The sequence below is a fragment of the Rhipicephalus microplus genome, chromosome X (genome assembly GCF_043290135.1).
Source record: "Rhipicephalus microplus isolate Deutch F79 chromosome X, USDA_Rmic, whole genome shotgun sequence".
NCBI lineage: Eukaryota > Metazoa > Arthropoda > Arachnida > Ixodida > Ixodidae > Rhipicephalus > Rhipicephalus microplus.
Genome location: NC_134710.1, coordinates 330,024,723 through 330,041,007, shown reverse-complemented (window position 1 = coordinate 330,041,007; position 16,285 = coordinate 330,024,723). Strand labels below are relative to the sequence as shown.

The following is a 16,285-nucleotide window of genomic DNA, read 5'->3' as shown; positions in this document are numbered from 1 at the left end:
GGAAAGAAATTGTAGGATAAGAGCATTTCTCCCTGGAGCATCCGTACATCCTTTCTTACACCAGTGTTTTGCACAGTGTCGCGACGTCAAATTCAAAAGCATTAGCTTCCAACCTTCATATTGTCACGAGGTCATGAGATTGACGAAAGCAGCAGCCGCTGTTTTCACGAGTGAACCTTATTTGGGCGAACCTTTGCCGGAAAACAAAACGTCACTATACGAACAATACAATCCGCAGACTGATAGCTGCAAATTAGAGCGTCGGCCGTCGATAATCTGCCAAGCAGCAAAATGCGTCGGCATTTATACATGCGCCATCAAAGATTCCCGCGTTATCACTAGCGGCTGCGTAAGTTCAGAACGAACTCTAATGTACGCGTTGTGCGCATAATCTCATCGGAAGATTCTAAGATTACCTAGATTGCTCCCAGTCATTCGGGAGCGGACTGTGCAAGGCAGCGTTACACGCGTAATGGTGCGGTAGTAAAAATAGAAAGCGCGTGAGGCATTACCATTACAAATTTTTGCTATTGCAGTCATCACTTCATCGGTGAAACCGATTTTTATTGTTTTCAGTTTATAAGGTTTGGCTAACAGCTTTGCTGTTAGCCAAACATATATTGAGTCGCATAATGAGGTATGCACAGAAACACCACTTTAACAAGATTCAAGCATGAACTGAAATACGATGTCAGAGAACTAATTTGATATAGAAGCGGTTGCACCTTTTGTGTAGTTCATGCACGTTGCTCGCTTGATGATAAAACTCAGCTAAATTTGGCACTGCACACACAAATTGCCGTTCAGGAGCAGCTTGGCACAGCGGGTCAGATTGTCGAAGAATGGCGCAAATGGCGCAGTACTTCCACCCCTGCCTGTTCCCACTTTCAAGCATTATGGGATTTTTTTTTTTTTTTTTTGAACAACTTGACTCAAAATGCTTCAATACCCCAATTCCCAGTAACACTGTAAGAACGGTGCACTGCTGCTGACCATGTTGGCTATGTGCTCTCAGCTTGCTGTAGCTGTCGGAATTGTCAGTGTGTAGCCTGCATATCCCTCTGCCTTATAGCATCAATGCACCTTATAACAAAGGAAAAATATGCTGTGACAATGCTTCTGACCCAGTCGCCAAAAAAAGTTGCAGTATCACACTCCACCATGTCGGCCATATTACACGTTCACCAAAACATTGGTTCCCATTTTGCCTCGACATTGAATGTATTAGCTTTATTTGGATATTTAGAAAACCGCATATTAACATTCCATAATCGACGCTGTTCTGGTGAAAACAATTTTTACAACACAATATAAATCAAACCTCGATATAACAAACACATATACAACGAATTATTGGTTATAATGAAAGTAATGAAGAACAGTCTTGTAATGAATACATGCAGTGTTATGAATGCTTTGATTACATATAATAAAATTTTGGATATAACAAAGTTTATTCCATGCATATGTGACTTTGTTATACGAGGTTTGAGTGTAAATACTATAATACACGTTTTTACACACGCTGCTACTTTTTTGTTCATTCCTGCTTTCAGTGCATCGCGATTGCCATCACCAGAAAATGACATATCTTGGTGTGTAGCAGCACACGGCACCTAATGTCATTCGATGTATGAATTGTCATTAGATCACAATTACATTTTCGTGTGACGGGTAAAAAAGTATCATGCCTGTAGCGGGTACACTAGAGTATTGTGCATGCTTCCTACAAGACCTCGGGCAACACCAGTAGATGGACCTTTGCGAATAGCAAAATTTTCAGTTTGAGGTAGATTCAAATAATAACGCTTGATTGCAAATTCAAATAAATATTTTTTATATATTTTTCTAATAATTTCAAACAAAATTGCAAAAAAAAATGCAGAGAATCCGAAAACATATCATTACGACACAAGAACAATCACAAGCCACAAACCAAGTTGAAAAATGGATTTATTTCTTAAGGTGAATGTGGCTTTACGATATTGAAATCAACAAAAAAAATAAATTGTAAGACGGCGTCCAGTACCCTCAAGGCTCTTGTTTATTGTCTCGAGTATGTTCCCATCCAGATTGTAAGTATAGCACTCCGAGACATTGTTCTCTAGCTTGAACTGCCATAGCTGACGACGTAGCCTGGCATTAGGTGGAGAAGGCGAGCCGTGCAAGTATCCGATGATGCGGTTACAGTAGGGGTCGTCACGTTGGCACGTGGCAAACTGAGCGCTGCTGTTTAAAGATGGTGACCCAGCAACTGCCAGGGGTGATAACGTGAGTGAAGAGGAAGCCGCTTGATCACCTGAGGGGCATTGAGGATGTGTGGGAGATGAAAGTGGCAGAGGGTAGTGAGAGAAAACATCGGCATCCTGATGCTGTTTGCCAGACATGTACACAACGTCAAAAGTGTACTCTTGCAAACGAAGTACCAGCGACCGAGGCGCCCAGACAAATTCTTCAGCAAAGCAACCAGCATAGGGCATGGTGGTCGGTAAACACAGTGAAGTGACATCCATACAGATAAGGTAAAAATTTCTGGATGGCCCAAACGACAGCGAGACATTCCTGCTCTGTTATCGAGTAGTTCTGCTCCTCAGGTGTTCGTGCGTGGCTGGCATACACAACTACTCGCTCACAAGAAGTGTTGTCGCGTTGGAGGAGGACAGCACCGATGCCGTGGCCGCTGGCATCTGTGTGCAGGAAAGTGCGTGCACTCTCATCGAAGCGACGAAGAACGGGGTCTGATGCTTCGGGGTCTGATGAAGCACGCTAAAGGGCTTGGAAAGCACACACACACTCGTCAGTCCAAGTGAAGGCCGTTCCTGGGCATCATCTATGCCCAGGAACAGCCTTCACTTCAAGGAGTTCAGGGCATGATCTATGCGTGGCAACGAATATACATCTTTTTTCGTGATCTTATTGAGCGCTCTGTAATCAACACAAAAGCGGACAGAGCCATCCTTTTTCTGGACCAACACCACAGGAGACGACAAAGAGCTGGATGAAGGTCGAATAATATCCCGTTTGAGCATGTCGGTGACGTTTTCCTCAATGATTTGCCATTCTGCCGAAGACAGACGGTATGGGCGGCGGGATACAATGGAGCTGCCTTTGGTTTCGATGCTGTGCACTGCAACTTTGGAATGTACGTCAAACGAAAGGATGTGCTTTTAGAGGTCTAAGAGGTCTCTCTTTTGCTCGGCAGTGAGGTGAGGACTTATGGCAGCGTTTAAAGCAACAGTGGTAGCGTTGATATCAGTTTTAGCAGACAAATGCGGTGATTCTGCATGAAGGGAAACCAGTGAAAAAGGCTCGCTGTCAGCGAAGCAGCTCACAGCAGTGCCCTGGGGCAGCATCACTGGCGAAAAAGTTGAGTTCAAGGCGGTGACCAATGCTTTACCGTCGTTAAACCGCACAAGGCCGGGTGCAATGGTCACCCCGCAGGTTTGGAGCGAACTGATGGAGCTATGAACACGTCACCGTTAATTATAGTATCCGAAGCGATCGTGATAATTCTTTCATCTCCTGGCGAAATGAAGCAATCAGCGGCAGCAACGAAACAGAAGCTGTATGAATCGACATCGGATGAACTCTCAGTAGCTGACATATGAATTACTCGCTGACGACACGATATGAAAGCTGATGCCGAAGAAAGGAAGCCCCATCCTAAAATGCCTCGACAATCCACTTGCAGAATAGGGCAATATCAAGCCTTCGGACTCGTCCTGTCAGCGTCAAGTCGTAGCAGCCTTCAGCCATCCACTCGGCGTAATAGCGCTTGACATGCGCTTTGAAGGGCTTGTTAAGCGACAAACCTAGAGGCTGCAACATTGACGTCATTCCACCGGGTATAACAACTAAGTCGGTGCCGTTGCGTGAAAGGCGGTCCTTCACTTCCTCAGTTGTGTGGCCGTGGAACGAGTCAAGAACGAGCATGGATCTGTTTGCGAGCATCGCACCGGGCCTCTTCTCTCATACAGTCTTGATCCAGTCTACGGACAAGTCACTGTTCATCCACGCATTCTCGTGTGCGTGCACCACCACACCGGCGGGCAAATGAACCTTTGGTAGAGTTTTCCTTTTCAAGATGATGTACGGTCACAGTTGCGTGCCGTCGGCGAGGGCACAAAGCAAGACTGTGATGCGCAGTTTCGTGTTCCCGCCGGTCAGCCACTCACCAAACTGCTGCCCGTCTTCTCAATCGTTGTGTCTAACGGCATTTCAAAATAAACAAGAGTTTCATCCACATTGCCGATTTGCGAGAAAATGTAGTTGTGCTGCTTTCGCAGGCCAATTACATATCTCTGGTACTTGAGCAGCTTCTCCTCATAAGAAGCCGGCAAGCTTTGACATATTGTAGTCCGCCGTCTGATTGAGAGCCCTTGCCGCTTCATAAAGCGGTGCAGCCATCCGCGGCTCGCACGGAACTCGTGAGGTAGGCCTAGCTCCCTCGAAAGCCACCGCGCTTCCATTTGGGCCATCTCGGTCGATATGGCGTGACCCCTGCTTCTCACATCTTCGATGAACTTTACTAGCTTCGCCTCCAGCTCAGGGTAGGCACCGGTCTTGGGGCCACGAAATGACCTACGGTCGCGGTGCGCGGATTGTAGGCTCTCTTTCTTCTTTCTCCACAGTCGCACGCAAGACTCGTCCACATTGTGCAGTCTTCCCGCTTCGCGATTTCCGAATTCCTCGGCGACAGCGATAATTTTAAGCGTTTGCTGTGCCGTGAAGGCTTGCTGCCGTACGCTACTCATGGTGACAGAACAGATCGACTTAGGCTTGGCGAACGGGTCGAGATGTGGAGAACTAGCGGCATCAGCGAGGTAAAGAGCGCTCACACTCGGCGACAACTTGACAGCACTACCCCTTCTAGTACACTGTAACAGCACCCTGGAAACAACAGAACCGAAATGCATGCCTGCTACCGCGTCAAAAAGTAGTACATTAATTTACTGATAATATCTCTACAGCCACTATATCTCATTTGCCTTGTGGAAATCAATACTGCTTTATTTATTACGGAACTTACTTTATTTATTATGGAACTTCTTTAGACAGCACCACTATTTCGTCAAGCCCTTTCCTAAAGTAAACATGGCGTTCGTGATGTAGGAACATGTGGAGGGTCACTGAGCGGCCGCGAACGTCCAAAAATTATACTTGTGGTGCGACAGTGAGATTTTACACTGAACAATCGAATTGTCTCTCCCCAAATGTTTTTATAAACGCTTCAGCGATGCAAGCAAGCGAAACCAAAATCGGCCGCAAGCTGTCGTGCTACTAGCGGAGCAACACGAATTTGCGGAAACCGCCTCCGTAGCCTTCGCCACACTGTTAAGGGGCTTCACAGCACAACACGCATTGCTGTGAAGCAGCACTATAGGAAAAACCCCGCGTATTATTCGCACCTCCACTTTGCCACTGAAATTTTTGGATTTTTGGTACGGGTTATACGCGCGAAAATACGGTAAGTTAGCATGGCCACAAGATATGAGCTCGGAACAGGTGTGACAGTCATCGAGGCCAGGCTTTGGTAGGGCGCAGGTGTCGTTGCAGCAACGTGAGCATAACTTGGTATGGGCATGGGATGTGAGCTCGGAACTGGTGTGCAAGTGATCAAGGCCAGTTCTTCCCTCACGACGTTGCGTGAACTAGTAGCAGGTGGCGTCGTTCGAATATCAAGGTGGCGAGGTGAAGCCTGTGTATGAAGTTCCTCGGGGATGATAGAGCGGATCAATGCACGCAGCTATGTTGTGTCATGACTCGAGCTCAGATCAGACATATCAGGTTGCACCAGAGTGGTTTGAAGCTCCTCAAGGTGCTAACAGGTAGCGACAACATAGGCTATGGTAGCGACAACATAGGCTACAGTAGCGACAACATAGGCTACAGTCTGGGGATTCTGCACCACAAGTGCATTTAAAGCGACAGTCGCAATGCCTTTTAGCAGGTGGTGCACACGGTCGTTTTCCACCATATAGTTGTTGATGTGGCGGCAAAGGGCAAGAAAATCTTCAATGTAAGAAGTGTAAGACTCGCCGGGGTGTTGAACACGTGCACCAAGCCTCTTCTTGGTGATATCCGAGCGCACTGACGGGTTGGCGAAAATCTGGCGGAGCCGACGTGTAAAGGCGGGCCATGTCAGAAAATCTGTAGCGTGGTTGAAAAACCACATTTTTGCGACGTCGCTAAAGTAGAATGCAACGTGGGTGAGTTTCGCAGGCTCATCCCAGTTGTTGATGGCACTCACGCCCTCATACTCCTCGAGCCAGTTTTCAACGTCCTCACCCGGAAGCCCTGCGAACAGCGGAGGATCCTTTTGAGGGCTGGTGACCAGGTGAGAAGGGTTTCTTGGCGGTGGGAGCGGTGGCGAAGCTGGCGCACTGGGCTGGTCGGCTTGAGACATTACCGAACCCAGGTTGTTAAAGCGGCGACCTGAACGGAGCTCCAGGGGTGCGCTCTAGAAGACGCTGGGAATGTCCGAGAGCGCGAGAGGACGCAGGAACCAGGCAGAACTCTCCATTACTTGTAAGACGGAGTCAAGTACCCTCAAGACTCTTCTTTAATGTCTCCAGTATGTGCCCCACAACCTAAACTGGAGTGGTGATGATGAGTATGTACAGATGAAAAGATGGGATGCATAAATAAAGCTTACAATATATATATATTTAAATCATGTTTTTGATTTTTGTAGCCCTTTTTCTGATTCCAAAATATTTTCACGGAAACTAAACTATGTAGAATGCTGTATCTCAGCACCCTGGGCCATGAGTGGGTTGTGATGCCAGTGGGAATGATTGGGCAGGTGAGTGCTGCAAGTGATGGCGGATCAGGCCTGTCCCCAACATCACCTGCCTCTCTTGTGCCAGAAGGAACATCACTGTCCCTGCACCACCAATTACAGCTAATGCCTGCTCAAATGGAGCATCAGGCCCAGTCAGCTATCAGCCAGGCCCGCCATTTACGTGACCAGCTCTTAGCTGAGGAAAACTGCTCGTTCTGAAGCAATGGTGCGTACCTTACTTCAAAGCACTCACTGGTTTCTCTTTCTCCCGTCCCCCTAACCTAATGTTCATTCTGTAATGTTGCATGTGCTGTGGTGAGTTTATCCACAGCATCTTTTTACAGAGGCTCCATTTGGACATTAAATTATGCTTAGGTTAATATTCCATAGTTGTGTAGAATGTTTTTTTATGTTACTGCAGCATTGGCTGAAGTATTTTAGCTGAACAAGGCCTGACAAGTAAGCATACAAGCCACTTTAGTTGGTAGCATGTGCAATGAAGTACTTTATCTTTAATTTGGTACAAATTGTTAGCCATGAGCTAATGTTTTGTACACATGACTATGGTCGGGTACAACTTAAGAAGGCAGCGGCATTTTCCCCTCAAAAGCGGATGCAAACGAGCCTCCACCAATAGACGCGCACTTCAGGTGACTTCATGTGCCGGACTACACCCTAGCCGCGGAACCAGCTGACGGAGAACATGCTTAACATGGCCGCCCTCGCTTCAAACTGGGTCGAGTCCCATTGGCTTTGTGCGTCTCCCTTCGTCAGAGTGAATTCGAATTATGTGTGGTAATCCGTCATGCCAGAAATATTATTGTGAGCTTACAATACAGAATTTGTGCCGCATGTGTTTATTCTGAGCCGTGAGCCGGCGAAGAGAGATTGCCGCAAACATCGGTGACGCTGCACTGAGCTTGGTCTTGAAACAGGATCCCAAGAAAACATAACGATGCAAACAAACATTGTGCGTGTTTGTTTCATGGTGTTTTATTTGCACCTAAGTAAAGTTACGACGAAGAGAGTTTACCAAAGCCTGGTATCTACTGTGAGTGCTGGGTGTGTTTGTGTACTGTGCCCCTGCATTTCCTTGTCGGACGTGGCGAAGTGACAGAGCAAAACCTATATCAGGCTAAATGAGAAAACTGTGCGCGGATGAAACCAACCTACGAGTTTCTCAACAGAAAAGATTTGCAACAGCAAGCTCCAACGCAAAGATTAGTTGCTGCCAGCTGAGTGCGGAAACGACCGATCGGTGGTGGCAGTGTGATAAGATAGTCGAGCGTCACGCAGCGTCGTTAGAGTGTTTTGTAGCACCGTCGATCGATTGATTTCCATCAATGCTAACAATCAATGACTTACACACGCTGCTTCAGAGAATGTCATTGGATTATTAACGGTCAGGCGTTTGGGAGCAGTGTTGGTTTCCTTCATATTAGCCTCAGAGCTAATATAAAATTATGACTGATACACTAGTGCCATTAAAAAGAGAGCTTGGCATGAATTCGTACCGCTATGTGGCTTAGAACTCTTCGCTCACTGCACGCGCCAACTGTAGAATGCCTGCTGTGACAATCGCGCATAAGTTGCGCTGCCAGCGCTTGGCTTGCTTTCCTACAACACAGCTTAGCGCTGCTTTTCGATTATTGTGATATGTCGCAACTAAAAAGTTCCTGACAGTGAAGGCAACAGAGCCATTATGTACATTTAAAAAAGTATGATAAAGTAGGCACAGCTGCTTGTGAACTGACTCTTAATATTTAATCCTACTTGCACCTGCGTTAAATGTGCGTGCGTTTTTGTGTACATTTGTTATTTTACCCTTTTTTGTATTTTGGATCTGTTTTCGCGCTCGCATTTGTGGGTATGTGTGTGAATATGTGAGTGCTTTCATGTCTGTATATGTTTATTCCCATTTCTGTATTTCTTGCATTTGTTTTTGCAACTTTACAATTTCATTAACACGTTCAATATTGCTTAGCATTTTTCCGGTATGTAAATATGAGAACACAAAGCTAGCAAAGTTAATAATTGAGCTTGCATTTGCGTTACTTGCCCAAGTCAGACTAATAAATTAAAAATTGGCTATGACAACACTTCCATTCTCAGTCCAGACTAGTAACATAATCATAAAGCGTGCTCCGACTACTGCTATTTCTCTATGGGGCACGTCACATACGACGGTGGCTACCTGAACGGGCCTCACTAAGCTAATAATGTTTTATATTTGTTCTCTTATTTGCATTACCGGTGTGAGCCAGATAACCAAAATAAACAATGCAGCCACATAAATGTGCTTTGGCATGCAAGCTGCTAACAGTGGCTGTCAGTTTCATGCTGAGTGCCGCTATTTCACCGGCACTGGCTATGACAACGCTTCAATTCTCAGTGAAGACTAGTAACAGAATCATAAAGTGTGCTCCAACTACTGCTATTTCACTATGGACCGCATTACATTCGACGGTGGCTGTCTGAACGAGCATTTGGGCTTCACTGAGCTAATGATGTTCTATATTTGTTCTCTTATTTGCATTACTTGTGTGAGCCAGATAACTAAAATAAACAATGCAGCCACATGAATGTGCTTTGGCATGCAAGCTGCAAACAGTGGCTGTCAGTTTCGTGTTGACTGCTGCTATTTCACCAGCACTGGCTATGATAACAGTTTAATGTTCAGTGCAGACTGCTAACGGAGCAATAAAGTGTGTCAAACTCGACGGTGGCTTCCTGACTAAGCATTTTGAGCTCTCCAACGATGATCAGGGTTAAAGACAGTGTTTCAATTCAGATCTGCCAGCATTGAAATGTGCTTCTATGCCACTTCTCAAATCGAGCATGAAGTGCGAGGAACGTTGCTTATTGGAATTAAGCTTTTGTGAAAGGAATACACCACAAATGGAACTGCTTATTTGTTTGAGAGGTCACGAAATGGATGGTTGGCTGTTGCAAACCCACAGGGCAAAAATTTGGTAGCCCTAATAAGGGCTGTTTTTTTCATTGATACGAAGCCGCTATACTTCGTCAAATGGCTCAATGCCAGAGAGCTCACAGTCGTCGTCGCTTTCTTCAGTGTCATCTTCACCCAGCTGGATGATGATTGGTTGAATTTGCTCACTCCCAGACATGTCAAGTCTCAACTTTGCCTCCACTTCCCAAACGTGCTGAATGCTCGTCATCCAGTCTTCCGCTGTTACCTGCTTGATTTTATCTCTCAAGATGGCTTCGACCATGGACAGCTTGAAGTCTCCGTTGTCCTCAGCGACACCGTTTTTGACCTTGGCCCACACAAGCTCAATGGGACTAAATTCACAGTGGTACGGCGGGAGCCTCAGTACAATGTAACCGGCCATTACAGCTGCGTTGTCTACGATGTAGCTCAGAAAGCGTGACTTTACAGATGCCACCAGCTCAAGCAGCTGCTTCTTTATCATCCTTTTACTGCAGGTGATGTTCTTGCTTGTGAGCCACTCATGTATCTCTTCCTTGTTTCAGGCCGTCGTCGGCAATTTCTCTTCTTGTCGGCTATGGTAAGGTGAATTGTCTAAAACAACAACGCTACCAGCTGGCAACTTCTGCAGAACGTCATTGAACCAGCCCTCAAAGCGATTTTCGTCCATTTTCTCGTGGTAGTCGGCTGTCTTTTGGCCTCGGAATACATCGAAGCAGCCGTCGACGAAGCCATCCTCGCTGACTATGTGCGTCACGATCAGGCGTTGACCTTTCCCAGAAGGTTGTTTTAGACCCATCTTCAGGCCATTTGCTCAAGCGAACAGGCATCCGCGCTTCTACACCACGGCGTCTGTCCACACGATCAACCGAGTGCGTCCCACCGTGACCCATGTCTCATCCAGGTAAAAGATCTTTCGGCCTTCTGGCGGGTAACGCTCCACGTCACGGAGGTAGCGATTCCGCCAATTGGTGATGTCATCCCGGTCGATAAGCAGAGAGTTGCGGCTTCTCTTTTCATGCTTAAAACCGATATTGGCAAGCAGGTGATGCACAGTACATTGTCTTAGGGATGGGAGTTCCATATGCTCCGAGAACTCGGCAGTTATCTTTTCAACCGTCAATATCTCTCGTTGCGGCAAAAGAAATCGTGCACACATACCGTATTTACTCGCGTAATGATCGCACCCCTAAATTTTGTCATCTAAATTCGACTTTTCTTTTTCCCCGCGTAATGATCACACCCTGAACTTGCCACATCGACATGTCATGTGCCAAGTCTAGCTGAACGCGCCTATCACTGTTTCGGTGATATGAAAGCGGGCATCACTATGCTAATGCCGTAAATTTACTGATTTAAATGAAAGCATTTCTTATTTAGATGGAAGAAACTGTCTTGAGGCGCGTGACGTACTCACAACCTCCATAACTGACGCAAAGAAGAAAAAAAAATGCGGTGGCTTCGCTCCACGAAGTGCTTCACTTCGTCAGCCGCCATGTTTGTTTTGACATCCCGCACTGTTAGAGTTACTATATATGCTACCTTTAGGTAGCAGAGTTGCGCCAAGGTACGCCATCTTGGGTTCAAATGTCTTGTGGGAAAGCCACTTACCACCCTTGTAGGAGCAACGCTCGTGCTTCAGAGTGCTACATAAGCTCTCAATATTGAGGGATTATGGTACTAGCGTTGCTTTATTTATTTTTTCGCCTTCCTTAAATTTTTTTTCAAAGTACAAACTCGGTGGCTCCGGTCACACCTAGAAGCCTTGATATGATGCTTACGTTCTTGGTATGTAATAATAAAATAAAGTGCGTAGCTCGTTGAACCAGTGAGATACATATTTATGGTTGGTTACGCTAGCTTCACCTTTTCTGCTGTTTTTCCCATTTACAAATATGAAATTATTTTTGCACTTTTGAACGCAATCGAACCAGTCAGGATGAAATTTTTTCATGTTATACTCATTCGTTCACTGTGCGAGGGAGCCAGGTGTAGTTGTATCGTCTTCAACTGAATCGAGCTGAACAGCGATCGAGAGTGCCGTGCGACGCCCATATTACGCACGGCTCTCTATTGCTCTCGTATTACAATCGCGGCTCACGCCAGCTGATGTGAAACAACAGCCGATGTCAGCCACGCTTGATCTGCCCGGAATCATCATAGCGTTGGCTTCTCCGCAGTGCATTTCAACCACTTATGACCATGTGATGGCGCTCGGCGAATAGGGGCGCTAAAGTCCTGTAGGCGGAGTGAGCGGCAGCCGAAAAACAGTGGCGTAACTCTGCTACCTAAAGGTAGCATATACTCTACGCACTGTTACAGCGGCGGCCGCCTGTTGGTCGACCTGTGTTCATCCCGCAGAAATGTTTTTTTTTCCTGAGACCACGTTTTTTTGTGTGTGTGAGTGTGCTTTGTGATCGTCTGTTGAAGCGCCGTTTCACCATGGGGCGGTATGCGAGCTTTACTGCCGCGTTGAAGCAGAGGCGCTTGACTACGCGCTAGAGCACGGCAACTGCACGCTGCCGGCAGACATTTCGGCGTCAACGAAATCCGAATCCTATATTGGAAAAAAACAGCGCAACAAGCTCATGGCTACTAACGGCACGCAATGGGCTTTCCGCGGACCCAAATCTGGCAAGTTTCCTGACATTGAAAAGGCAGTCCTCGAATACGTGAAAAATATGTGCAAGGACAGTTATGCAGTGTCATTAGACATGATACGAACGCAGGCGTGCACAGTTTCCCGGAGGCTGGGAATAGCCACAAAGGACTTCCGCGCCAGTTCCAGCTGGACAACACGCTTCATGCGGCGGAATGGACTGTCGCTGCCATTTCCAACGCGCTCGACCGAACGGAAGATGACCCTCTGTGGGACAGTAAAGACACTGCCGATTCCGACAGGGAATCGTGCAGCGACGACACTCACGCGAGTGATGCTTCGGAGTCTGAATGAACGTTAGTGGGTCAGAGAGATAAAGAATAAAAGGGTAGTGTGCCATGCATGTAGCTCCTGCATAAAGCGTGCATTTTATAACAAAGGTAAGCCTTAATTTACTTTTATTATTGGTTATGTTCATGATAGCTACTGTAAGAATTCCGATTAGTGACTTTTTTGGGTTTCCGGTGCTCAGAATATTTTTTCATGAAGAATTACCCCGCGTAATGATCGCATCCCGAAGTTGGAGTGAATTTTTTTTTTTTTTAAGTGCGATCATTATGCAAGTATATACGAGAACCTCAGCGCGCACAATGTGAAGCTGTCAAACTTCGCGCTGCATCTTCTCTGCTCCGAATTGCGTGGGCGCTTTCACGAGGGCATCATTAGTTTGGTACCCGAAATATGCGAAGCTTCAACTTCCTCCCTCACCCTGAACACAGTACTTTCGCCGACACGTAGCATGTCGGCAACAAACTTGCTCATGTCCTCCACGCTGCGTTCAGGCTCCCTGTTACACCAGTACGTGTAGCTGTGGAAGATCATGTAGCGTAAATCGCTGTTCAGGATGTGGCCGCTCTTGTTCTTGCTGAAGCTCCTTGGTGGTGGCCATTGTGGCGACACAAGGCTCGTACGGCAACAAAGGATCGCTTTTCGATGTGACCTCACTGAGCTACATGGCGGAAAACTTGCAAGGAACAGTTATTCAATCATATGAGATGCGAAACTCCCCATAGGATCCATGTATCAAAATTCGAACACGTCATTGGCCCCCTTGTCGGGAGTGAGCAGATTGTCGCGCCACCTGTTGATCCGCACACCCACTATTAAACGCATTATTTGTGTTTAGTGTTGCTGCTTCCAGGTAGCGCGAACCTCAGCTAACTCCTGAAAAATTTGACCAACTGCGTGTCTGGATTCTGGAACGCAGTTTCGCAACTGGTATAATTGAATAACTCTGGCACGGAATGCCACGCGCTAACTATCGAGATTGCAGGTTTGTAACTGAGAAAAAAAAAAACGCCTGACACAATAAAAACAAAAAAAAGCTTGTGCAAACACACAAAAAGCACATATGAATCTGATGCTATGAAACCAGCGACTGCTTTACAATTACACACCCAGTGCCGTCACCTTGCTCCGTGGCAGACGACACACAGCGTTGTAGAAGGCACAGAGTTATTTTTCTCTCATGATCAGGCATGTGCTGTAGCATTTCCATCATTACAGCTTTACCAAAGCACTTGTCATGGTACAGAAATCTTATTTATACCGACAAATACGCAATTTAGAAGAAGTCGAAATTTTTTGAGCGGGACTATTTCTTTAGTCGCGAAGCAAATTGGCTGCTGCACATCAGTCATCTGGGTGGGGCTTCTCCTGCCTTCTTAAGTTATACCAAACTATGGACAAGTTTGCAAAACAAAATTATTATTTCTTTAATTGCAGGAATTTATATACAGTCGACTCTCATTAATTCAAACTTGATGGGACATCTGCATTTTGTTTGAGGTATCAAGAAGTTTGAATTATTGGAAGTTTGCAGATGACTCTGGGTGAGGCGACACCACACATTATGATTAGGCATTAATATTATTGCATTTAAAAATTTTTAAAGTGTTTTTGAACCCTAACTACACAAAATGAACAGAAAGCAGAAGCGCAAGGTCCACAAGTTTATTGGCCATTTAGTGCTGATCCGACCTTTTAATGAATTTCCAACTACTTCTTTGCTATAGGTACGTGCTTTCGGCACAAAGCTCTCTATACCAGTTGAGAAGCATTACGGTTCACAGTGTACCGTATTTACTCGCATAATAGGCGCACTTTTTTTCCAGAAAATCCGGCTCGAAGTTAGGGGTGCGCCAATCACGCGGGGTAAAATTTTCGAAAATTTTTTCAACTCGGTTCTCGCGCTTTAAATCTGCACACTTGTCAAGTAAAAGGCGACTTTATCGTTTACCAATTAATTCAGCATGATTAATTCAGCATAATTCAGCATTCAGCTTCGATGCCCTGCGCTCGGGCTATTCTGCGCGCCTCAGTCTGCACAATATCCAACGACACAGCACAGCCGTCTTGTCGTAGCTCCCGTATATGCCGGACCAGTTGCTCTTCGACGTTCGGATACCTGCCGGTCTTGGCACCGCGGAAAGCCCGTCGTGTCTTCTTCGTCGCCTTAAGTTTTTCTTCTTGGTCCCTCCAGTACCGAATACTGGTTTCTCCAACGCTGAAATGCCTGCTTGCAGCCCGGTTGCCGTGCTCCAGCGCGTACTGCACTGCCTTCAGTTTAAACCCAGCCGTGTAGCTCGCGTACTTCCCCATGGTGGAACCAAAGTTCAATACACGACCACAACATACGCACACCGCTTGCAAAATGGCGTTTCTTTCTTTTTCTCTGATGGTGGTGATGGCGATCGAGCCCCCGGCGTTGTACACGTGACCTCCAAAAAAAAAAGCGCGGCGATTTGGGGGGTATCAGTAATTGATGGAACAGCCGTTTTTTTTTTTCGCTCATGGACGCTTTTTTTTTTTCAAGTTTTATTTCGACAAACACGTTGGTTAGGTCGTTGCACTTCGAATTTTTTTAATTTGCTCGTCGATTTGCCTTCTTTTTTTCTTCAGGGTACGGGGACCACGTTCCAACTGTACCGCTGGGGGGTAGAATCGTTTCTGATCACGGCCAAGTTCGGGGTGCGCCTATTATGCGCGGAATTAAAAAAAATCGAATTTTCCGCGACCAAACTAGGGGTGCGCCTATTATGCGAGTGCGCCGATTATGCGAGTAAATACGGTATGTGCTTTGTTTCAAACATTTCTTTACTAGCAAAGTCCTTTTTCTTGAAGGCCTGAGGTGCTTATTTTTCATTTTTAGACTGTTGGAATTATTAGCATGCAAATGTTTAAATAGTAGTGAGAAAGCAGCAGATATTTTCTGGTATGGAACTGCAAAAAGTATGAATTAATTAAATGACGGAGTTGGAATTAAGAGGCTTCTAAATACATTGAAAGAATAGAGAGCCAATCAAAAAATTAATTTAGTTTGAATTAACCAAAAGTATGAATTATCAGAGTTTGAATTATCGAGAGTCGTACTGTACTTAGATACGAATCTGCACTTGTTCCGAGTTCACGGGTTGATGACCCTTTAGAATGCAATTACACTTCAATTGTCATGCACAAAGAAAATTATTACCTGCCCTGGGGTACAATGAAGATGGCAAACCTTAGCTGTGTTTGACTTGGAACCTGTAGATCGCAGACAAAGAGACGGTAGCGAGGTACGTCACTCCATGATACAAAGAGGTTCAGACTGACATCTTCTCCTTTTTGAAGTTTCCTGAAGAAAAGAGAGTTGTAAAACTCATTAGGAGAAGCTAAACACACATTCACAACTACAAAACAACAAGAAAGACTTCATATCTAAGCAGGAAAATTTCGAGAAAAATAGATATGGCAAAACTGTGCTCAAAACGGGAGAACAATGCAAGAGAACCATAGAGGTGAACAGGGCACTATGTATATAGAAGGTGCCTTTCCTGAAGGGTATTAAAACAATATGATGCCACATCTATCTGTCACTGGCCCATAAACTGCTGCATTGCCAGGATTGGTC

General features: G+C 45.8%; 1 protein-coding gene across 1 annotated transcript in view; it reads right to left on the bottom strand.

Annotated features, from left to right (window-relative positions):
- The window catches only part of LOC119161250 (eEF1A lysine and N-terminal methyltransferase), a 60,004-nt gene that overhangs the window by 29,275 nt on the left and 14,444 nt on the right, over positions 1–16,285 (bottom strand). The window contains exon 6 of the mRNA XM_075879644.1: positions 15,866–16,009. Coding sequence (XP_075735759.1) covers positions 15,866–16,009 — 144 coding nt within the window. The remainder of the gene's footprint in view (positions 1–15,865; positions 16,010–16,285) is intronic.